The sequence below is a fragment of the Pseudopodoces humilis genome, chromosome 6 (assembly GCF_049639895.1).
Source record: "Pseudopodoces humilis isolate 2021_Gansu_Grassland_sample_001 chromosome 6, ASM4963989v1, whole genome shotgun sequence".
Taxonomy (NCBI): Eukaryota; Metazoa; Chordata; class Aves; order Passeriformes; family Paridae; genus Pseudopodoces; species Pseudopodoces humilis.
In genome coordinates this window covers 49151513-49177549 of record NC_142205.1, presented here as the reverse complement: position 1 = coordinate 49177549, position 26037 = coordinate 49151513, and the positions used below count along the sequence as shown (strand labels likewise).

Sequence of the window (26037 nt, the reverse complement as noted above, 5' to 3'; positions counted from 1 at the left end):
GTAAAAAATTCCAATTTAGACTTGTTTTACCCAAACAGAGAACTTGTAGGGAAATGTTCATCAGATGTGAACACTGAACTCTCTTGTGACTCAGGATGCTCCATAAATAGAACACATACTGATGTTATATTTCAGCAGATGCAAATCATCTCCTTTTTTCATTAGGCTATGTCAGAGTCATGCCAAGATTTTTCTCTTTTTGCAAGGCTTTTCTGCCTGTGCTTTTAAAGGACAAAACCAAGAACCCATGCTTGTGCTATCTATAATTCTAGATTAAATGAAAGGTAATGACTATTTAAATATTTAATAAAATAATATTTATATTTTAATAATTTTAATTTTAATAAAATAATAAATATTTAATAAAAACAGTTAAGGAGCAGGTAGCCAAAATGTTGAGGGATTTTTAGTCAGGCTGTTCAAAACCAGTTTTGCTTTCCCCTTTTCTTTCCAGTATCTTATTTTAATGAGAGCTTTGCCTTCTGAAGAAAGGTCATCTGAAAAGATTTAAGTACTCCACCCTCTTCAATTTGCATTTTGCTCATGAGCAAATGAATTTCTAGCAGATTCCCTCAACAAATCCAGGGAAGATATTGACATTTCTGAAGAAAAAAAACCCCTTCAGACTTTAGGGAAAAAAAAGCAACAACCATGAGGAGAAAAACACCCACTTGAAATATTAAAAGAATGTTTGCAGGCCATATTTAGAGCAGCTTAATCTTTATGCCACAGGAAATCACAGCATCCTTTTGCACATTACTACATATTTCAAAGTGTGCAACTATTTAATCTGTTAAATGCTAAGCAGCATACTTCCACCAGTATAAACATATTATTTCCTTCTCAGAAAGTGCTAATTGCAATAGGTAATCAAATGAAATGTTGCAGTCTAGGTCTCACTTTTAACCTTCTGGGGTGTCTGTGTTGCCATAGGGCACAGCCACCACATTATCCCAGTTTGCAGAGGAACTGATAGCAATCGAACCAAGCTGACACAGCTCAGCATCCATCCATTTCCACACTTCTCACCTGCACCAGAAGTGGCTGCAGGGCAGACACAGCCCATAGGATTATTATAGGCAGCTTTGCTAAGACCATCTGTTCACTCTGACTTCACAGTTTCAATATTTGATAAATGTGTTATATATCCCTTTTCCTGTTAACTAAAAGATTACTTGCAAACTCAGACTCATTTGTAAACAGGAAGGCCCAAGTACTTGTTAAAGCCTCTGGAATAAATTTCTTCTTTTAAGAAGACACAGGAGTACCAGAATGTACTCGATAGTTTGTTTTCATTAATATAATTACAATACATTCTGGACAGTTACAAAAACTGGGGAATGTCGTTTTCTCCATAGATTTTGATTGCATATTTCAAACATCTGGATGCCTTTCCATTATATCTGAGCCCTTTTACTATAGTCTTGGCAAGGACATTCAGTACAGCAAACTTTTTTTTTTTGTTGTTGTTTCAGGAACTTTTAGTTCTGTTTTGTGCCCCAGGCTTTCATGTCCACCTTGAATACTGGCTTAGCTGCTTAGTTAAAAGCCTGCAGCCAGTCTCACGTTACACCAATTCAAGACAAGACATTTCCACTGGGACAGTTTAGAAAATTGATATATGCAAAATGTTTTCTGGGTCACTTGGAGCAATAGCATTCAGTGTATTTGTAAAGTCAAACATATCCTGCTCTGGATCAGAAGGAATTGCAATGAAGTCAGACAAAGTATTTAAATTTAGGAGAAATATTTGGCTCCACATGAACTGACAGCATTGTTCAGACAGCAATTTTCTCAAACAAAATATATTGCCCATAATACAAGCTATCTGGCATTCTCAAATACAAGAAACATTCCCCTGCATAACACTGTTAAAATGTAAAAAACATCAGCAACTGGACCTAAAAACATTTTCAATATACTTTGATAAACCTGAAGTACATTGTACTTAGCTGCTTCAGAACACCTCTTTGCATCAGCAGGTGTGGCTACATATAGTTTCCATTTCCAGGCCACTGAGTTACATGATCTTCCATACAGGAGCCAAACAGTAGGCTTGCTCATTTCTAGGAAGTCAGTCCAGCTACATTCTGGTCCCAAAAAATGCATACCCTACCTCTTCTGACAAGTGATAGGGTTCTGACCATAGGAGCACACTGCAAAGCAGCAAAGCATTTAAATAGTTGGCAAAATTGAAAGGCACATAGCTTGTACTTAGCAAAATTTCCCTGTTCCAATTGCGGTGCCCGTTGAGGAATCAGTACTGGGACCCAGCTTGAAATAAAAAAGTAGTAAGAAAATGGAAGCCTGCCAGGGAAAAAAAATTAGGTTGCCTTTTTATTTTAGTGTTTTTAGTGTTGCATGTTTTCCTCTACCTTTCCAGTGAAAATTAAGGAAGCTATGGATGCATGTTAACCATACGTATGGACTTACTACTACTGGAATACCAAATGGTAGAGCTGTTGTAAACTGTTGCAAGTACTAAAAGCAATGTTTATAATGGTCTGTACAGCATTTGCAAATATTTACTTTGAAAAGAGATTAGTGTAGTTCTTATTTTTCTCAGCATTGCTTAGAAATGCTAAAAAACTACAACAGCTAAACTGCTACTCTACACCAGATCAATATACCCCAACAGATATTTAGCAATATATGCCATTATATTTAAAAATACCAAGTTCCTCTAAGCGGTAAACCTAGAAGATTTTACATAGAGTTAGAGATAAAATATTAAAAATTATTGTTTCAACTCCACACACTTGACATCTGAATAGGAGTGATGTAATCATACTATTTATTCCATCAGTGAGACAAAATGTAGTATGGAACTAAATTTCTGAGATTTTTAAATAGAAAGTCATTTAACTCGTATATACACAAAGTGTTCTTTCCATAGATATTTACATGGCAAATATGTTAGAGGAGAACCACTATGACTAAGTCTCTACAAGTATAGCATCCTTTCTGAGCTATTCTCTCTGCTGAAAGAATTCACAGAAGCTTTGAAGTAAAATCTAGACAATTAAAGTTACCTATATTTCACAGTAGGTAAAGAAGCCGTTAAATGATATTTCAGCATAAGGTTTCTGGAAACAGCTACACAGTAGAGTTTTACATCCACCCTCTTTTCCAGCACCCATGGTGAAACTAAATCTCTTGTCGGTTTACAGGAGAGATAACAGCATAGGTAAGGTGTGTGTGTAACTGTAGCTCATTCTCCTCGGTAGAGGCTGGTCAGCCGTTCCAGTTCCTTGCAGTTCTCCATGGACATAGACTCTGCTTTCTTTCGGAGGCGGTCATCTCGATATACTTTTGCTGCATAAAGTAAGTCTGTTTCTTCAAGGAGAAAAGAGAAAACATTCTTTTGGTTACAAACTGAATACTTGGAACATGACAGAGTTGTACAAAACACCTGAGATTTTAACCCTTGCCCTTTTTTCCTTCTAACTTCCCTCAGACTAAACAGCACTGCTACTGTTTTCCTTTGCTGGATATTTGTAACAATTCCATCTTTTTGAGCAGTTAAAGCTGTATCACCCTTCCAGCTCCCTCAGAGTTCATAAAGCAGTATCTGATTAAACAGAAAAAAACACAACCTACAAAAATCCTCAACAACAACAAAATAACAAAAAATGCCCTACTACTTCTGGTCAGACCTTATTAAACATTACAAATACAGGCCACTCTCAGTGATCCTGCATTGTTATTGATAGCTCTAGCATCTTGTCTGTGCCCTAAAAAGTCCAATCTGAATGTTAAGCCCTTTACTTCAACTGATGCTGATTCAGACTGTCAGTGTTCAGAGCTATTAATAATTAAGAGCTCTCTGTATTATACTGGTGCTCAACAGCTTGACAATGCTGAGCATTTTAATTCTGTAGATTTTTTTGTCACTTCAACTCAAAATGCAAGACATTCTTAAACGTCAATCAACCCCAGATAGATTTTAACTGTCACGGAGATTTAACACACAACTGGTATTTTAAAACCATAAAATCAGCTGTTTCTATTATCAGAAAAAAGAAAACATTAGGAGCCTCTTATTCAAAATCAGTTTAGGTAGTTTTCACAACCTAATAAATTACAAGTACCAAGCAACTGCACTGCAGAGACTAAAACTGGGCGGGAACAGTTTTACTGTTCTACTCTACTGATCTACTCAGAGAACTGCATTCTATTTGCTTTTGGTCAGTTTACTGACAGTTCATGAATCAATTATTTTTCCAGTTAGCTATGACTGAAGTTCACCACCTGAAAAGTTAAAACCATCTGGTTTCAATACTAATGTAAATTTTAGTGGTGCTGTTCCCACATAGCTCACAAAATGGTCACAGATAACAGAATAACTGGATAAAATTGATGCTGATTTAGAAAAGGCTGGTGATCTTCAGTATTTTTATGGTTTAACTTTGAATTTTAGGTTTCTGAAAAGAAGTAACTCATTGTATAATATTAGATTGGAGAAACAGATGGCAAACTAAACCCTCTTGATTTACAGGATGCACTGCCTGTCCTTGGTTGCCTGGAAAAACAGTGTTTGTATGTACTGTCGTCCAAGGAAGATTCTTTTTTTGTCTCCCTGTAAATACCTATGTAAGCTTCTATGTAAGCTTCTGTATATTTATTTACTTATATAAAAGCACTTAGGGAAATGAGTTATTGCCATGATAAAGTAATGTGGAAGACATGAGAATTCTTATAAATTGCAGTGAGTTAACGACAAAAGCTTTGTCATTATCAATTTAGTGTAGTCTAATTTTCTGAGAAATCGACACAGATAATAAAGCAGCAGGTTAAAATTGCTGATGATTTGCAAATGGTTGTTAGATCACTGAATAAAATTCAGAAACAAAGTGACACCGTGGACAGTGTTAAAGTGAGGAACAGCAGGGGACTTAATTTCACATTGAGATGTTGTAATAATACAAGCCCTTCCTTCTTGCTTGAGGCAATTTAATTTTATAGTAATGCATGATTTCATGAAATTACACATATTACCAAACTTACTTTGTTGCCTCTCCTTCCAACAGTTATTACGAATGTTGGACACATAATCCTCTTCCACACTCTTTTCCACTTTCTGTAGCGACACTCCTTTGTATTCATTTCTAAAGTCCTTATTGACATAATAAATGACACCCAAATTTTCTGTCTGCATTTTTATGGTCTGCCCTGTACTTCTGCAAAAAAGAAGGGAGGGGGGAGAGAAAGACTAAGTATTAATTTATTTTTTTATATCACAAATAGATTTAAAAAAAATACTGCCATTACAGAATAGTACCAGCACATTCATAAATTTGCCATTTTGAGACAAATAATGAAAAGAATGGCTCTATAATTGTCTAGAGAATAAAATTATTGCATTTACCTGATCATTAAACTTCTGCTGCTTAAACACTTGATCTCATAAAAAAATTCCACTTTACTATGACATTTATTTCATATCTCTTTAGGCAAATATAAGTCTTAATAATAAAAAAAAATACATTCAAACTCAACAGAAACAGGTCACTATTCTGTTGCAACACAGTACAGGCATCTCCATTCTGAAGTGTTTGCTGCCAGCCCTGATAAATTCATTTTCCTGCTGGCATTCTGCAGATTAAAAATCAAAGATTGGATGCAAACATTTTGGCAGAGAAGCTTTTCTAAGCATTGCAACAGCTTAGTTACAGAAGGGAAAAACATCCTACTCCAGAAATAGAGAATTTTGAAAAACAGGAGGAATCAAACCTTTCTGTTGTGGGGCTGAGAGATCTGCAAGGAACTAAAAACCTCTAAAACCATTGTGGTGAGTGGGCTAAGTCTACCAGCTAGCTGCATGCTTGATTCAAGTTTATTTCTCACAAGAAAAAAAGGTTTAAATATCCTACTGTACAAAATAGGTAAGTTTCACAAGTAGAATTCTTCAAAAGAAAATGAAGATTTTACCATCACCTAGAATGAAGCAAAAAACAGACAATCTTCCCAGCCATCATCAAGTTTAACACTTAAATAAGGATAAGGAAGTTGCTTTCAAGTTCTTCACCTTCCGCGAACAAAGATTACCCTCAAAAGAATAATGAGCCTTAGCAGATTTCAGGTTTTGATTACGTATGTTGGAGATGTAAACACCTTTACAACATGTCGTGTTGCATGGACCCACTGGCTTGTACTAGACCTCCTAAACTCCAGGTAGCGCTGACCTCTTTTCTCCATTACATCCTCACAGCACCTATATTTTTTGCACCTACATTTTTTGTTCTGCTTCATCTACACCTTCCTTCCCTTTCTTCACAGTAGGAGATCAAAGATCAACTAATGAAAGACTCTCCACAATGCTTCTAAGTGGGAGAGGGTGATTACAATACCTTCCCCCTCTACTTTAAGGTGATGTAATTAAGCGTTACTTACGATCTTGGATATAAGGCGTAAGGAGGGTTAGATACCATCAACTGGCTCAACAAGGAGACAAAGATCAACACAATAATAGGCATCAGCTGAATGACCATAGAGAAACCTCCCTAAGGAACAAAACAGATTCAAGTATTTCATAAATCATCAAGCAAACAAGTAAATTTGACAATACTTAATGCTAAGCGTGACTTTTTGCTTTAAGCCTCCAAAGCTGCTAGGAAAACAGTAACTGCAAACACTGTGGTATTATCTGAACTTTCAAATGCATACACAATATTCACAGAGTGCTCAAGCTGCAAGAGTTCATGGGTAAGCACATACACACAAGCAACTACCAAATAAAAACTGGATTCAGCTACATTGTATACTATGATTTGGTCTCATCTATACAGTGATATGTGATTATACAGGACTAGACATAATTCATGTAGGTCAATATTGAGCCATAAGTTCAATACTTACCTCAGCCCAAATAAATTTTTAAATGCATACAAGGATTAGTGGCCAGAATTAGTGGCATATTTAGGTTAATAATACCAGTCACCAGTAAGAAAGTGACATACAACAGATTTACAAAACCAGGCTATTACCTTCTCAAATTTGCATGCCTGTTTATCAGTCAGTAAGCCAACCACCTGCTGAAGTTTAAAATACCCAACCGGCAGGTACAAAGTGGTTTACAGTAGAGAGCTCCTGTACAATCACACCACTGAAAGCAGATTTCATAATTTAAAGCCAATGGTGCTTAAACTTACATCACCCCTCTCTTCCTCCCTCTCGTGCCCACTCTGACGGTGCTGGTTTGGATGGCTGTAGCCAGCACGACCATTAGAAAATGAGTGTACACTACCTGAGGAAGGAACAGCCACATTTAAATCATGTACACAATACTATTTAGAAGTCAGTACAGAAGCAACATAAAGCACTTTACATTACTGCACAATGGCATATAAAATGACATTAAGGTATCTTATATTTTCAAAGTTGCTTAAAAGACGTATTTTAATCTCTATGATAGTAACCCCAAAGAACTGACATTTTTCGGATTACGCAGCGTTTGAGGGAAAAATAAACTGATGTAGATTGTAGAGTTGGGGTTCAAGGCTGGCTGGAATTATTCTACTGTTTTATAATGTCATAAGCTCTAATGCCACTCTGGGCAGTACATCTAGACAATTATACTGATGAATACAAATACCTGTTGGAAAGGCCCCTCCAAAAAACATGTTGAACAGATCCTCTGGAGTAATATCTGCCTCACAACCTCTATGGAAGTTGAATCTGCCATTGCTAGGGTGATTGCAAGTTTGCTCTTCGCTGCCTGTAAGGTCATACTGCTTTCGCTTTTCTGGATTACTCAGCACAGCATATGCATTTCCGATTTCTGAAGCAAGGAATAAAACACAACTCCCATAAATGCATGATAAAAGCTTTCCAGCATGAAAATTGAAATTTCAAAGTCAAAAACAGGCAGCAAACGATGTAATTCACTGTATGTTACTAAACAACTAGAGTATAACAAGGTCCAGAAACATCTCCACTTTTCTTAGAATAGCTTCCACAAAGTTTCCCACCAATGCTATTCAAAGGCCTTTTATCCTGTTAAACAAGGCAGAAGAGCTTTGCTTTTCTAGGGGAACACCTACACTTTTGGAAATGTTCTCTCTCACTGCAGTTACCAAAAAATCTTCAAGCATTACAATACGACTCTGAACCTGGGTACCTGCAGTTTGCTCTAGCAGCCTAGCTTAAAAAAACATCATAGACTTGGCAGGTTTTCTTTGGTTTCATTTGGTAAGTGGTCATTTCTTGGAATATACCAACTTCATTGTGAACAAGAGTGTGAATGTATTTGTCTTCATGCTTCTGAAGGTATTTTTATGCATTACATTAATAACACAAAGTTTTGCATGATGTAACATGAGGAATACAACATGCACGTGTGACAGGAATGCACGTGTTCTTTGGGCGATCAATATGACCTCCGTGTTCGGAGGGCCTGGCCTGGATGCTTGTCCCTGTTTATGCTATGGTATCAAATGAACAAATGAACAGCTTCAATTTTGGCAGTAGAAAGGAAAAAACCTCATTTAGATAAGCATGGAAAAATCAGCAAGAAAACCCACATATTCTAATGACTTTAGAAGCTTCTTTCTTGCTGTGCACAGACATAATGATCTTGCAGATTGATGGAATGTTTGTGCTGCCACTTGATGAAAGATCTTCACTCAGTCATATCTTCATTAAACCCTTTCTGCCTTCCTCTCTACTCTCTCCTCCAGTCCTCTCTAACAAAAGACTTCTTTGGCAGAAAACCAACCCAAGGCACAGGGATTATGATGTTCAGTGTTGAAAAGCCACAGTCATCAAAAGTTCGTGAAAGGTGCAACACTATAACCTCAACACAGGCAAATAAGACTGTGGTTTTATAATTAGTATTTTAAACATTATCCAGTCTAAGCAAGAGTTAATGAGTTTTAGCTATGTGTCTTTTAAGATGCCCTTAGGATAAAACATATGCAATTCCTTTAAGTGGAGGAGAAACCCCAAAAAAATGAAGCCTGGTATTTTGCACTGAAAGCATGATATAAACCAACATCAAATACTGTTCTGTTGCTCAATACAAGGATAAAATTGGCAGTAAAAATTTAGATTTTCCCAACAATTAAAAACTTAGATAAATCAGGTGACTGAATATAAAGTCAAGTCACCATACTGTCACAATATGCCTGTTTGTTACTTGCTCTTGATTATCTGGTGCTAATTCACAACAGATTTTAATTCCAATATAATTTTCTTTTCAAAAAGGACATAAAAATAAAAAAAAGCCACTGCTCAAAAGTTTCAAAGAAAAGGTTCTTGACTAAATTGGTAAAAGACAGCAGAAGTTATTATATTTGCACAAACTTTTTCATTTAAAAATTCACTTCAGTGAAACTGTTCAATACAATGGAACAGTAGTACTAGGTAGGTCAAGATCTAAGTACCTTACCTATCATGAAATTCAATTCTGCTTTAAAATGTGACCTTTCCTTAAAATAAAACATTATTATGAAATAAAACCTATTATTATGAACTCCTTTTCTCAGATGGATGTCAAAAACTCACCAGACACCTTTAAAGGAAAACTAAACCATAAATTTACTCAGCCATACAAAATGATTATGATAATTTCAATGAAAGCAAATGCTAGTTGTCATTAAACAATTTTTGGTAAACAAGATTCCCCTACAAAATTTCCTGTTTGTTTACTCATCTAGTTAAAAACTAGAAAGTGAAATTCAGCTGAAGAAATCAGACTTGTACAAAGTGCTCATGTTAAATAAAATATTAATAAACGGAATTTAACATTTTAAAGATGATTTGAAATGCTATTAACAAGAAAGAACTATTTTATTCCTAGGGCCCAATACAATTTTATAGGAATAGTATCTTTTAAATAAAGATACCACATAGCTGTATTAAATGACTCAACAGTAATCAACTTTACTGCTTTGCTCTATCTACTTTTCACCTGTAATTGTTAATATATTATTATAATTACCTCTTAAAGTCTGTATCAGGAGTCTTGCTCAGGACTTTTTTTTTCTTTTTTCCCTCCCCAATTTAAGTGTTTTATCCGAATGATTTTTTCAAATGTCTGCATGTAAACCTCACACAGAAAAAAAATAAAAAGATGTACCACAATCAGATTGTTTATGCATCATCATTTCTTACAGATTCACATTTTTCTTCACCTGAGATGAAGGTGTAGTTTTCTTTAAAAAGCTTTTCTTCAATAATTTCCCATGTGCAGGGCTAAGCTGGGCAGCCTTAAATAAGGTCAAGTCAGACTGTAAATTTTACCTAAAAAATGGTCAAAGACAACTACTAGTAAGGCCACGATTGAACTCAGGTGTTTTTGTGCAGAAAAAGTAGTAAAACTACACACATACAAAAAATGCTAAGGAAGAGGTAACAGTGCGGCATGTGATTCAGTAAAAGCTACATTTTGTTATCACGGATTTCCTTTTTTCTAGCTCAGTTACAGTAAAGATCCAAGGTAGTAAAATTCGATGACTACATTAAGTGAAAAACAGTAAAAAAGTGCAATTGGGTTTCACAGATCAAGTATTTGTTCCCTGTACTGAACACTACAATCAATTTTCTGAAACCAAGCCCTACTGCCGAAGTCCATGTTTACTTATCTATATTTCTAATATAACAAAGGTCAAGTATTTTCTTCAATAAAAATGTCAGTTTAACAACAGCTAAAAATACATTTACATTTGTAAAAATACAAATGACCAATGCAGATATTTATTTGGATGAAGCTTAATCATAAAAGAAATTCAAAGTAAAAATGGGGTTTACTTTTAAAAGCCTCTGTTGCTCCAGGTGCATGGTTTTTGTCTGGGTGGAATTTCAAAGCAAGTTTTCTATAAGCCTTCTTTAGGTCTTCTTCACCTGCATCCTTTGACACTCCAAGGACTTCGTAATAATTTTTACATTTCTTTATACTGCAAAAGAAAATGACGTAAAATGTTGCAAAAAAAGAGATACAGAAGTAATGGGTTAACATACAGCTGCAAATGAGGTCATACACAACATTGGTGTACCACATTACATCTTTTGCTTTCAGTATAAAATATTTTTTAAATAGCCACTCTAGAAACAAAGAATGCATTTTTTTCATAATAAACTCAATATTTAGCTCATTATGTACATTTCTTCTACTGTAGAACTACCGCAGCTGTAAGAAAGGGTTTCAGTTTGCAACTACTGTGGCATTTCCTCATCCACAATTACATTAATACTGCTGTTAATAATGCATAAAAAGAAGGTTCCAAATTTACTTTGCACAACTAGCAGGTAGGATAATCTGTTTGGACTGTAAACAGCAAATGTACTTCAGTATAAAGGATATAAAACAAAGCAAACAATACCTCCCTTTCTCCAAACAAAAGTCAAATCCAACCACCACTCAAACATTCACTTTTCAGGGAATAAAACATGTGAGAATACTTCTGCTGCTGGGAATGCACTGGATCTTAATTTATGTAAATTCAATGTCATAGCAGCAGCTCCAGCAATTACATATTTAACTCATCTCATATAATCAAGTGTAGCATTTTTCAAAACTGAAACCTCAGAAATATTTTTTGTAGGCTGTCTAACCCAGACAGAAGTAAAATCCGGAAATGATGTAATGATTTAGTATACTTTACCATACCCCAGAAGGAAGAAAGAGCACTTACAGGAGAAGAGAGAACATTAATTCTATGTGGGCTGGAAAAACTGATCAAATCAGTAAATATAGCTTAACAATCAAACCAAGTCACTTGGGTAAGAATTCAGAAAGAAAAGGCTGAATCCCTAATTTGCACTGCAGAAATGAGGCACACTGACATTGAGTGCATGCCAAAAGAAATGGGCTGGTCTGAGCAAGAAATAGAAATTACATCCATAAATACTTTACAAGCTTCATGTGAGTTGTTTCACATGGCTGTAATTGTATCTGCATTCTCTTGCATGCACAAATTTCTACTTAAATTTGGGTTTCATGTTTCCAAGACTACACACAGGGCAGCCATGTGGAAAACAAGGGGGCAAGCAAGCTTTTGGCATTCTCATGAAAGAAGAATGGATACCCTGTAATTAAGGGAGTGTGAGCATCACAAGTACAACCACACCATCATGTGTGGCCCATCCTACTTCACAGATTGATCAAATCAAGTTTCATTTGAGGGATCCTGTTTCCTGTATTCAAATACAGGAGCTTTTATGGAAGCCTTGGTGTAATGCTTGCAAGAGCACTGAATTGAATGTATGCAGGCAGCTGCCAACACAAACATCCTGTGAAATAAATATAGCTCATTATATTGAAGTAACATTTAATAAGCTCCAATTAGGAAGCTGATAGAGCTAACTAAAAAGAACATCATGAATCCATCAAGAAAGGATAGAAAGAAAATACATTAAAATATACTCTTGAGTACTGGAAACCTTTTTTTTGGTAATCTGTACAAGCAGAAAGAACTGTGGTAGTGTACAAATCCCTTAATCCATAGCCTCAATGCCTCGATGACTTAAGAACTGTATCAAGAGCAGGTAGCTTTATTTAAATGTGTAACAGTATCAAATTAAGCTTTTATTTCATTAAGTTGCTATCTCAGCATCCAATCTAACTTTTCTACAATAATTGTTTCTGAGCTATCTGTTTGTGGGCCAGACTCTTCAGAACTTTGGTTGATATAAAATTACATAGCAAGCTGTCAATGCTTAGCAACGTTGTTATTTTTTTAGCATTAAAACTCTGGTGTTAAACATTCATTCACGTATTTTTAAGCACTGCGCATCCTCAACAACTCTCTCCCTTAACAGCATATTGTCATTTTTCATGAAAAAAAACACCTAACACAGAAGTTTATTTATTTACAGACCCAATATACATCCATTTCACAACTCTAGGATGCCAAGAGGAGAAATATGGGGAAAAAAGGAACAATGCAATAGATGCCAACCTGTTCTTCTAAATCCCCAAAACCCACTTGAGAGTTCCCTCCAGTTCACTGGATGTGGATGTGGATGTTCCACAGTGGACAACCCTCAAAGGAGAAATAGCAATGATGGGTATCAACCAAAAAATCTAAAGGATTAAATGCAATGACCTCCATGCAACAGCTATCCTGAACCTGGCCCACAAATGAGGTATTGTTATTATCGAGAAATGTGTTCAGCCGAGGTATAACACATTTCTGTTTTTCTTTGCAAGTCTTTCCTAGTGGTAAATGAAAAATTCTACAAACACAAATGTAGAACATGCATATACATATGGAAATTTTGCAGTTTACCAGGACTTTGGATTAGGCAGATCAAGTTTTAAAGCTAAAAAACATGCACAGGGGCCAAAACCCATACCTAAGCCTGGAATTTTCAGCAGTGACCTTATGCTATGAAGCCTTTGCCACACTCTGCCATTAGCCACCAGTTTTACACAATTGCTTGGCTACTTCAAGGCCAAAACCACCTGGACTGTAAGTAGCTAGCATCTGGTCAATGCAGTTTCCTCCTGGAAGAGAGCCAGTGAGTTTTGCCAGGAGGTTCCTGACAGAGCACAATTCAGGGCAATCATAACAGGATAACACCTCCATTTTTCCCCCCTCAACTGAGTTCATATGAGTTTTGCACCAAAACTTGCACTGATCCCCAGTGCAAATGATGCATGGGACAAGCAAAGATGATTAGAAGTTGCTTTCCAATTAAACAAAGTTATCAGTGTTTGTGATGTAGTCCTGAGAGGCAAAACTTGAATGCATCACAAACTGAACCTGGTAAGTCAGTTTATCACAGGACAAACTGAGGGGTCACCAGACTCAGGTCATACACGGCTGCGCAGCCACAAGGCTTCTCTAACACTGTTGGAGCACAAAGCCCACCACACCAGGGCCTCAGATGTCCCACCCCTTCTCAACCCTTAAGAGATGCTCCAAGTCTTCTTCCCCAAAACTCCACTCTCCTGATGAGAAATTTCTCTCCAGCTGCTGGAAGCTGTTGGAAGTCATGGCCAACTTGATCCTTGTCCCTCAGAAGATGCAGACCTTTCTTGGACATATTCCTCACATCTTTACTCTAGCAGACTGACCTCTGACAATCCTCACTCAGCCAGAATCCCTTACCTGCACCATTGAATTATCCTGTGGAGATCTGTCTTGGGAAGGCAGGTTGATAGAAGGATCCACTGCTTTTTCACCTTCTTTTGTTACAGGGCACACAAATCAGCCAGTAAAGGCATGGAAAAATTAAGGGTCAAACCAGTGGAGGTTCTGGAAAAGCCCCATCACTGATGTTACTGCTGGCTTTTAACTGCACCTGAAACTCCTGCAACACTCTCAGCATGAACAACTTTCTGAATGCTGAATTTCAAATTGTTTGTTTGGTCTTGCTGCCCTTAAGGCACTGCAGTTCCTACTGCTAATCTTCTTGCATACATAAACTCCACAAAGACATTTCTTTTTAAAATTCTAATGTACACATCGCTTGCTCACTAACTGCCCATTTTGTATTGAACAGGTTATTTTTGTTCTTTATTTCTGGCTTATTTGAAGTTTGGTGTTTTCACTGATACTTTGCTTGGGGTTTTGTTTTTTTGTGAATTGCTTTTTTTTACTTTTCATTTCTAGTTGGATCACTTCTGTATCTGAATTACTATCAAATTATTTTTGTTGTTTAGGTAATTTCTCTCCTTGTTGAATTGTTAGTCCCCTACCACCACCTTGGCACTTGTCCTTCTGATTAACAGATTTGCTGGCTGTTCCTGAAATAACAGCTGACTTTTACAGAATAGACTTCTCAAACAGCATGAGAGCAAGTGATGGCCTTCCTTCATCCCCAATCTGTTGACAGAGGTATCTCATCGTGACTTGCAAAGCTCCACTACCCCAGCTTGCAGCTGACAAGGCACCTGCAGTAGAACTGGTCAGTCAGCTTCACACTGCAGCACCAACAACTCTGCTGGATGCTGGGCTCCTCTCCATGCTCTGATGGCTGATAGCAGAGGAAGCCCTTCAGGTCCTGAAACGTCTCTTCTCACCTGCAGAAGCCCTAGGGCTACCACCACTGGTTCTCCTGTGACTACAAAATTATGTGATCCTACTGCTGTGCTTGTCAGATCACTTTTCAAATCTACAATTCAGATTAGGTCAGCACTTTTATCAGATTAACAAAACCTATCAGAGATGCTTGCCTTACTGTATCAAATACCTGCAGCAATGCACAATCATGAAATTTGGAGTATGATGAGGTATTTCAAAGGGCCTTCCAAAGCCTCACAGGAACAGCCCAAAAGACAAATACTTCAATCAGAAGTATGTCGAGGGAGCCATAATTATTTCTCCCAATGGAAATCTGAATTGAGCAGCAGTGAGCAGAAATGTGAATGTTAGTGACAAAAACCCCAGCAAGCGAAAGCTATACTGACTTCTGATCCTAGAGTTGAGCAGAAAAACACAGTAAAATGCATACCAAAATCTATGCAGGTCAAATTTCCGATTATGCCAGAGAGTCTGATGCAAATGGTATCTCGCAGCTGAGCTGGGAATGTGCCAGTCACAGTTTGGGTAACATAAACATGGCCTGAAAGAAGTACTCTAGATTGAGCAGAGAAGGTCACAGCATTGTCAAGGAACTCGAGCTGGTACTGGCATATCCCTAGTTTCTGAAACAAATGCAGCAGAAGTCACAGATCTCTGTTGCACTGATAGATTCACATTAGGGTGCTTGTCTTACTACCTTGCTCTTGGATGTAACTGAGCAGATGGTTTCTACTGTGTGCATTATATGAAATATTCAAGGCTGTGTTTACATCAGCATACTTTTCTCCAGATTTTATTTAACCTTTTATTTTAGTTACAACCTTTCTGATGAAGTCCATCATGTCTTCTCTGCCACTTTCATGTGAAACGCTCTATGATTATGATTTCCACCTTAATTTCCCAACCATTAAACTGGATATTTCAACACTTCGAGGCAGCTCTACAGCCTAATTAAAGGCATGCCCCGATTCTTTGCTTTGGTGGTTTGGTTTTTTTTAGCATATATTGATTGCTGTTATTAATCCACTCTAAGTTAATTATCTTCTCGACACCATGCTGGAAAAGAACCAATAATTCTCTTTTTGCTGGATTTGCAAAAGTGTCAGCAGAATGCCTGGAAGAAGACAGTCATGTAATTTATACTCCTAGTTTGATCCATGAAATATGTAGAGGCAATTTTTTGGTTGACTACATGAATTCAAATCAAGTTATTGATAAGTCCTGACCACTACTTGATGACACTTAATCCTGCCTTGCAAGGTCTCTATAGAACTCATACATCTATTCATTTGTTTTTGTTCTATCTCAACAATCCAAATACAAAATTTGATTATTGTACTTTCTTCCAAGAAGCAGGCACTGGCAAGGCAGGAAAAGCAGTATTCCACCACAGTCTTCACAAGACAACAGTGCAAATTTAGCATACTACTAGTCACGGCAGTTTTCTTTCAGATGTCAAAAAGGCAATATGGAATACATGCTATGGTTTATTGACTAAAAAATAAGAGACCAAAGAGGTCAAACACCTTGTGAATTTTAGGATCATTTAAATAGAGCCTGTATAAAACATACAACATGAAAATGCTTCATGCTTCCTATTGTTTTATTTTTTTTTGGGTGCACACAATTCTCACACATTTGTCCTAAACTGCCATTGCTTGGGTAGCTTTCAGTTGCCTAGAGACTCCTAGGGCACTTGCTTTACAATGACGTTAAGTCTACTGTGGGTCCTAGCATATTTCTGCTGGTCTCCTGTCAATACCTCCCACATCCAGGTCACCTAAGGGTTTAAGGCAACTTGATCCAGTTCTCAGTGACAAGGTAAGAATCATTAAGAAAAAGATGCATGTCCTACAGATGGGATTTTCAAAGCATTTCCATGTAAAAGCAACAAAGTGCTGTGGTATCTCTCAAGCCTCAAACTGTTACACTGAAATAGCGAGCACGGCTCCCGCAAAGAGCAGTATTACCCAGCACTTATGCAATCAGAGGAAATATGTTACATCTTACACTTCTCCCTGCTGAGCAACTTGCAAGCTCGTGTAATACTCTACAGAACAGTTATGGTAACTTGCTAGTGATCAGTGTCCCCTGTGTACGTGGAAAAAATGAAGCCAGCACAGAGGTGCTTGTTTGTACTCATACCTACTCAGATTACTAGAGTAACCCTGATGAAAATTAATGCAGCTAAATGAGTTACATTGCTCCAAGCATGCCTTCACTATGCTTCTTAAATATTCTGTCACAAGCAAATTCATGATAGCTGTACAGCTCCAGGAACTTTAATCAGTGATCCAAGCCAGGGAGCTCACAGTCAGTTCCCCTGTCTGACAGCTCACTAAGGCTTACAACAAAAGCATTGGAAATGGCATGGAAGCATAGTTGAAACCAGAAGCACTTTCCCTATGTCTACATTCAGTTACTGAACCAAAAACTCCTAAAGGAAGAATATTAGAGGATAATGACCTTTTGAATCATGCACATGCAAACCAACTCTGTTTGTCCAATGTCAAATTCATGCTATGTGTCAGAATTTATTGAAGTTTGGAGATTTTGCTACCTTGCTGTCTATAACATTCTTCCCTTACAGGAAAAAAAGACAAATACTGGGCATGAAACACTGTTTAAAGCCACCTCTTCTCACACACTATTTCTTTAACCAATTCAAACATCTGAAAACCGTTCCACTGCGGTAAGGCAGAAGCATATGGTGGTGACAAACTCTATTCTCTAAAGAATACCCTCCCCAAAGGGGCATGTTTCATTTAATTGGAAAAATCTGCCCCTGACTGAAGCAATATCATATGCTGCCTGTCATGTTTCCAACTAGAAAGCTCATTCTCATTGTGGTTTAAACATGAACTTTCTCTCAATTACCATCACTGAATGTGTTATATTTTTACATTTACTTTCAGCCCATTGTTTGTATTTGATTCTGTTCTCCTTGGCAAGGCACACACGTTTTATAATTCTTAACCACAAATATTTAAGTGGTTTGTTTATGTTACTAACTAATACCATGACAAACATTTCAAATCTTCCAACATGAACTGAAAACTTGCTCTGTTGATCACTGCTCATCTAAAGAAAAATTCCATCTCACTCTAAAGGTTTATGAACTTCTGTATTAAAGGACAGCAGCGTTCCCCAAGTGAAGGTGAAGATACTATTTTAACACATGATTTTAAGTGGTATGTAGATCAAACTAATGTGGGTTGTTCTGTAAGGTATTACATTTGCCTATTTTGCAAAGATGTTGGTAGGTTTTAAAACTCCATATTCAATGTTCTAGAAGCTATATTCCATCAAATTATTCTCAATATGCAGTTCTTGAATACCCCTAACACTGGTCCTGATCTGAACAAACTGGATTAAGTTTATATAGTATCTAACAAATCCCTTCAAGAAAGCAATACTCAATACCACAAAAGCCTACCAGAGAAAAAGCTAGCTCTATAGTACCACTGAACTCAAAACAAAGTAGGCAACATACCTTTTGCTAAAACAAACAAATAAGCAAACAGATCTTGCAGGGATCCTGATGTCAAAGAAGATTGCAGCTCAGAATGGCACATCACAGGTGAGTGACTGCTGGCACCAATACAGCTCCCCTTGCAGCAGCTTTCTAGGAGTATGTTACATACCTTATTTTGACCTAAGCCGCATTTACAGAGGACTTTTTTCTGGATATTTTGTCTCACACACGTGTGCACACAGACACATTCTACATTCATTTTAACAGTTGATATAAGATAGCAAAAAACATACAGGCTTGTCCAGGTTTTACTTTAGATGTATCACAAAGGACAATAACATAAATTAAGTGGAGAAGATGGTAAATGAAAAGCTCTAGTAAATGACACCAAGAGAATAACCATGTGAGAGCTGCTGGTTTCTACCTGCCTGAATGCAGGGCTTCTGTATCAACCAAACTTTGTTGATACAACTTCAACTTCTTTCCTCACTGTTAGCACAGCTGAACAGATTATTGAACTTTAGGAAGATCCCAAGATAGTATCAGCAGTAACATACATTTCACAGATGCACACAAAAAAAAATCCCCCACAAATTTCTGTTATGCACAACAGTTCATCCAATATACACAAACTAGGAAATAGGGAACTCTTGATTTCCCTTAAAGCTCCCTTGAAAATACTTGGGCTAGGCTTATCTGAAAATTAACAGGGTTTGAGGTGTGCAATTTCTTCACTATATCCATAGTTCTTTAGCAGAAACCTGGGCACATATCAAACAGTAATTTTCTTGCTCCTACAGCCAGCAAGTGTGCAGTGATAACATGACTTGAGTTACTTGCCTCAAAATGACATTTTTATTGACCTTTGTTTCTTTGCACACATCCTTTCCTGATGTCACCTCATCTTAATACTATCAAGCTGCGCTAAGCAGAATTTATACTGCAACTCAGACTATGTCCTCCAGATTAAGTTGCTCAGGTGCCTTTATGTCCAAACCAAAATAATTTTAACACTTGTCTAACGCTTTTTCTACACAAATTCTAACAATTTGTTAGAAACAATTCTAACACTTGCCTGTACAGCAAGATTAGCTTGAAAATAAACTTTAGGAGTGAGCATGTATCTTTAGAATAAAAATATTGAATAGAAACACTGTCCTGCAAGTTGTACAACAGAATTTTCACCACTTTTCCTATTTATCATGAGATCTACTCAATAATTATTTGGAGTATTATTCTTCCATAAAGTAGCCTTGATAGTTTGAAGAAAGGAGTAGCATCTTTCTTGCAGAAAGCGACAGTGTCTCATTCAGTGTTTAAAACCAGCAAAACTCTCCTCTTCCTTCTAGTCCAAGTTCAGTACAAGTAACCCTTCTGAGTAAAATTCAAACTTCCTGTGGCTCCTTTAAATGGTAAGAGTTGAAAGGACGAGTACATAATACACAGAATGAAAAGCAGTGACATATTTAAGCCATACCTTAATACTCCTTCCATTTGTTCTTTGTTGTAGCCTTTTCCACTTTCACCTGCAGCAGATGCATTGCCCTCCTTCGTGCTATTGGGCTTACTTTGATCACTGCTACTGGCTGATTTTCGGCAGTAAGCGCCTCCCCCAGCAGTACTTCCATTCTTCATAATAGCTTCCAACAAAACTATAAAAACAACAGTATATCATGGTATCATTACAGGTATTAGTGATTAAGCCAGGGCTCTCAAGCATCTTAGATGAGAGCACCAGATTCCAAGACTAGCTGCTACATCCTCCTTCCTTATTAATCACCCTTTTGTGCCACAAATGTTTCTGCAGTCAGTATAACAATTCCTTTTTCTGGCAAAACTATGGAAAGGTGTTTCAAAATTAGTGACTGGACTCCTCCCATCCATCTCTGCCAAGGTAACGTAACACTGGAGAGAATTTATCCAGCTGCTTCATTTCTAGATGCTTTTTAGAGGCACTAAACTTGTGCCTTGGGGTGAAAAACATCTGAACAACCAAATAAGCAACTATAAACTGAAGAGGAACTAACATTCTATAGAAACTGCAAATTATTCCTCACAGATATCAAGCCCATCTACAGCACATTTCAGTTCCTACAGTACATATCTACCTGTAACCTGAGTCATTAGTGGCCACAAACTGATGCTCTATACCTTCCAGACAATATCAGCTGAAATTCAAACCACTGTTACAATGCCACAAAAAACACTCAGGACCAGCCAAGTACACTCAACTCAAGACCTGAATCTTGAAAACCGGTTGGCTTCTGCTAGTTCTTAAAATCCTCTTTCATTCCATGTTCTGGCAGATCTCAAATTTAGCAGCTTTAATAAACATTATACACAAAGTCTGTTTTTTCTTTCTGTACATAAGCCTGTATTTTAGGGGTATCTGTCTTAGCAATGAATCAGAAACAATACCATTCTAACATAAGGGACTGCACACAAAGTATAATATAGATCAAGGATTATTAAATAGTCCACCTTTCCTGAAAACAGATTCCTTCAGAGCAACATGGCAAACTACATAGGCTAAATTTGTTTCATAAAGAAAATGAGTTACTATCTCCATTAAAAATGCACTAATAAAAACTGGTAAGGAAAAATGTTCCATGCACTGTGAAAGCACAGCACTTTCTTCTAGAAAGCCAGTGGGAAGAATCCTTAAGATTTTTCTTCTAAATGAAAAAAAAAAATTCTCCTCTGGCTAGCATGGTCTTTCTTAGAGCAGCAGGAAATATGGCTCCTACACATCGTAGCCTGTATATCACAGGAAGAAAAGAAAGTGAAGCTTTGTTGAAAAGGAGAGCCACCACTTCTTAAAAGCTCCCCAGAGTTTACTTTTACATTCACTTATAAATGAATAGCTACACTCAGTCTGAACAAGAAAGTCAGCTGACTTCAGAGCTAGTCCTGCCCTCCACGTGCCTCAGCAAGGCTCATTGACTGATCAGATCAGGATCTTTACAGCAGATATAAGGAATTAACTAAGCTTTAGATTTCTAGTTGTAACAGAGGGGGATGCTTTCATTATAATTGAAATCTGGAGCTCGGAAAAAGGAGAGCTACAGTTGCATTATGGATTATAACTGAAGGACACAGTCAATATTTGCAATACTTTATTCTACTATCCTCTATTGTGGCATATGATGTTCCGAGGTAAATAAAGTAGTAACAACTCCAATGAGGTGACCAGGTCTGCAGGCTAAGAACTAATCAGGAACAGAGCTTTGAACAGACAGTGCCCTCAGAATGAAGCATTTCAGTCCAAATGTGCTCCAAAGTGCTATCAGAAAACAAAACAAAAACCTGATTATTTTTCTATCCAGTGAGTATGACATTTAACAGTGGCATCACACAGAATCCTATTGAACATGTGACCTTCTTGAAAGAATGCTTACTCAAAGTTTTGCATTTTCTCCTTTTATACTGGAATTGCTCTAGAAATTTCTCATCCCTGCACCAACATTTATGCAGAACCTGTGGGAGCAGAAATGGAAGAAACGCAGGCATGGGTGATGGTTTGCATTTTTAACACCCAGTGTTTCTTCAAAGCAAGTGTGGCTCCAAGTCTCTTAATGACGAGGTTTGGCTGCAGTACACCTTAAACACTACTATTTTCTAATCCCCTTCTCAGACCTCATAACGGTGCTGCACTGCTGAAAATACAATGCAGGATGCTTAAAAATAGTAAAATTCAAATATATCAAAGTGAACTTCTTAAAATAGCAGGACACAGCACATACAAACAAACATGCTATTGTCCTACAGTGAAAAAGAAAACCACACAAAGGGTATGGGGCCATTGTTTCCTTTAAATAAAAGATACAGTTCAGATATTCAGAAAAAACTGACTCTTGCTGGTGGTAAAACCAGCTGTTAGAATTGCAGCACTAACAATGCATTAAAGAAAACTTTCAGTGTACATCTAGTACTTAGAAATAGGGCATACAGGGAACCAAAGACTTATTTTGTTAACAGGTAAGACAACGATTCTTATCTTTGAATGTGTCTGAAGCATCTCTTGTGTGTACTATTACCTGCTGTTGAATGAAAGATCTTTTGGACTACATTTGATTCCATTATGCATTGAACATGACCCCTCTGCTCCCTCCCACCCTCCCACTTTCACTAATGAAAGAATTCTGTTTAATTCAGAATTTGTCCTAATGCAACAGCCTAAAAATTAAGCTGACATGTTCCAAGAAAATTTGTTTTTAGAGGCAGCATCAGAAATGGGGCAAGAAAATCTTAAGAAGCACTGAAAAATAAAGTTTTTTTAATATCATTTTCTTCCTAAAAATGGCCGCTAATGTTTGAAAGGCACCTAAGTTTGAAAGGGACATTTTGTCCTTTGTTATCCTTAAAACCACTCTTAAAAATGTTTTCCAGATGAGTGATTGGGTTCTGTTCAGTTGCAAGATGAATCATTAGCAAAAATCAAAATCAAACTATTTTTTGAACGGCTGAAGCGTAGAACAATTTTCTAGCAAAGAATGACGTCAACATGGACACTGCTACTATGAAGTCATTAGCTCAGTATCATTAAATAAACACTGACCTTACATTTCACACTAAAGCCTTAAAATAGCACTGCTGCAGTCAGCGTATTTCAGGCAGAAGCTTTGTTTAGCAAAACTAAACTTCACTGATGACTGAACTAGTGCTGAATGCCCTTTAAATGTAAATGTTGCCAAAAGCAGATCACACATAGTATTGTTTTAGAGACAATCGTTAAAACCTATTCTCTGTCCTTTTGTAATCCACTATAACATCAGGAGGAAGAAGCTCCCACCAGTAAAACATTCAGCATTACCATTCTCTTTGCTTTCATGACTGATAGAACTTCATTTGTGAAATGGTGGGCAATTGTTCTCAAAACGATCCTAAAGGTACAAAGTATAAAGACTCTGCAACTTCAGTGAGAAATTAGTTCAACTACCTTCTAACCCACACTCCAGAGAAAAATAAGTGAGCAGAGTGACTACTGGGGCTGCACCACATTGTCCTAGCACCATATAAACCAAAGACTTTATGACTGTAAAATCAGAATTTGTGTCAGAACTAAATGGGCTCACAAAACCTTGACTGCTTCTTTCTCTCTGGTATGTGCTGTGACACATTTTTGATTACCTAAATTAAGAATCATGGGTTGGATTTTTTTCTTCAAGTGGACCCCCCACTAAAAGATGCCAATGAGAGCAGTTTAATTTGTTCTTAGTGTAAAATGTCAGATGTGATTTACTGCACCCCTTCTAGAACCTTTCCTGAAAAAAAGACAGTCTGTGTCCTTGCACCTTACTGCACTTTTATGAGGGCCATTTAGGTGCCTCAAACTTTAAAACCAAAATAAATTTAATGAGTTTGTGTTATTTGGGGAGGAAATGAGATGAGTTTAAAAGATTTAACAACCTCCACATCTAGAAAACTGAAGCACAGAGATATTACAAGTTTACAGAGTCCCCTAATTTCTAAGTACCTAGTTCAAATCAGGCCTAGGGCCTGAACTTTTTCAGTGGTATTAGGGCATCTGCAATTCTCTTTAGCTTCAGATGGAGCTTTAACTGCCCACCAGTTCCACAAATCAGGCCCTTCTTTCAAGCTGAATACCTGAAAAATGAAGCACAAACAATTAGCTGGTCACTAATGGAAACTGAGTGAACTGACTTATTAAATATCACAGAGAAATTCTGTGAAGCTTTTAGTTTAAAAGACTCAATTCTCCAGATTACAGCCCACTACCACAAGGCCATCTTCTTTTCCCCCAAGTCTGTGCCTCATTTGTGACTGACTTTGCTAATTTCCACAGTGAATAAAACAAGTGTCCTACAGACAATAACCTAATTAGCCATCTATTTCTTGCACTGAATACTTTATAAGGGTGGTTATGTACTGGCAGTCCTACTTTAAAAAAAAACAAACAAACCCCAATGCTCAAAACAAGTCAGATGAAGTTTTTTTTTTTCACTGAAAGCTATTCTAACTCTTGTCTTTGAGACAGAAGATGATAACAATCGGAGGGAAGCATACTAAGCTATTTGCTCTCCTTTGTGGAAAAACCTGAAAGGAAATCCTCTGCCTCCTGACCAACACAGATTCCAAAAAGCTCAAAGTATTTTCATGCATGTCATATTCTCAAGCCACAGAATTTTAGGGGAATATGGCAACATCCATGCTCTTGCAGGAGAAAAAAACAAAACACTTGAAAATTAAAAACTAATTAAAAAAAGTGCCAGTGAAATCTTCATTTATTGTTTGCATATAAGAAGTCAGGAGATTAAGGTGCCCAAAAATGTTCATTGCATCTCCTCACAGCAACTTCCAGTCAAGATTTTGCCTCAAACTTACACTGCAGAAATGGCAAGTGCTGAGGCCTTTAAATGGTACAGGGCACTGAAGTTGCTCCTACTCCTTCCACAGCAGAGACCACGTAAGTGAGAACCAGAGGGACGCAACAAGTCCCTGCTGTGTCCAAAGGTGTTTTAAGCTGACTTCTGGCACTGTGTGACAGAAAGGCTCCAAGACATGTAACAGTTCTACATACACTGAAACCTTACTACTGTTCCTTTTAAACAATTATTTTTAAACACCTTTTGCTAAAAGGCTGCTAAATATTTTTCAAGTTTTTAGCACAAAACAGTCAGAAGAGCTAATTAAGTCTTGGCAGGGAGCCACATATTCCATTTTCTCTAGGAAAGGTAAACCCGTGTGCAATTCCTATGTGGCTGCTGTACAACCAAAAGGGAACCAAACCAAAGAAAACCCAAACCACAAGTATATCAGAGAACGAAGACACGGTCCACTCTGAAGCTGCAGCTCTCATTGCAAGCTGTTAGTGAGAGGTGATTCACAGTGACAGAAAAGAAGCCAACCCAGCCTGTCTCGGCCTGGGGCCTGCGATGTCCTAATGTTAATCGGGGCTAAGCCTCGTCTGTATGGCTGCGCTTTTACTGATGGCTGTAGGGAGGAGGGGGAATGCAGGCGAGGAGCTGGGTCGGCCCTGGGACATCCCCGCTGGCACCGGGGGAGGTAAACCCACTCCTCCGCAGCGCCTGACGCCAGAGTCATGCACTGGCGGGGGGAAGGCACCTGCCCTGAGCGCTGCTCCTGGGCACACACTCCGGCCTCCTTTCCCAGCCGAGCCGCGCGCCCCGCCACAGCCCCCGGGCTGCCTCTGGGGCCGGCTCCCGCTCGCCTCATCCTGCAGGGCCCCCCGGGGGAGGCCCCCCCTGCGCCCGCCCTCCTGCGGGCCCCGCGGTCGCTCCGGGCTCGTCCCGAGGAACCGGGCCGCGGGCAGCGGGAGCGGGGAGGGGGCCGGGCTTCACCTCGGGCCGTGTCGGTCGGGTAGAGCTTCTGCGCCTTGCCCAGGAAGCGGAGGGCGCGGTCGCGGTTCCCGGCCTCCAGCGCCTCCCGCGCGATCCCGATGCACTTCTCGGCCTCGTCCCGGTTCCCCTCCATGGGCTTCTCCTTCCGCCGCCTCCGCCCGCCGCAGCGCAGAGAGAAGGGGCCCGGAGCCAGAGCGGAGGCGGACGGGGCGGAGGCGCCGAGAGCGGCGCGGGGCGTCAGGCGGGGCGGTGCTCACTCCGCAGGGCCCAT

The 26037-nt window shown here is 38.3% G+C and overlaps 1 protein-coding gene across 2 annotated transcripts; it reads right to left on the bottom strand.

Moving 5' to 3' along the window:
• Positions 1-2319: 2319 nt before the first annotated feature.
• On the bottom strand, positions 2320-26037 carry DNAJB14 (DnaJ heat shock protein family (Hsp40) member B14). Of its 2 annotated transcripts, none has more exons than XM_005517484.3 (8): positions 25767-26037; positions 19922-20096; positions 10750-10895; positions 7595-7780; positions 7152-7246; positions 6394-6503; positions 5008-5180; positions 2320-3336 (listed from the first exon to the last, which is right to left on the bottom strand). In XM_005517484.3, the coding sequence occupies exons 1-8, from the start codon at positions 25897-25899 to the stop codon at positions 3212-3214; spliced, it is 1143 nt and encodes a 380-aa protein (XP_005517541.1). In that variant the 5' UTR covers positions 25900-26037; the 3' UTR covers positions 2320-3211. The 2 variants fall into 2 exon arrangements, with proteins under 2 accessions (XP_005517541.1, XP_014116342.1); XM_014260867.2 differs by lacking the exon at positions 25767-26037 and adding an exon at positions 23921-24037.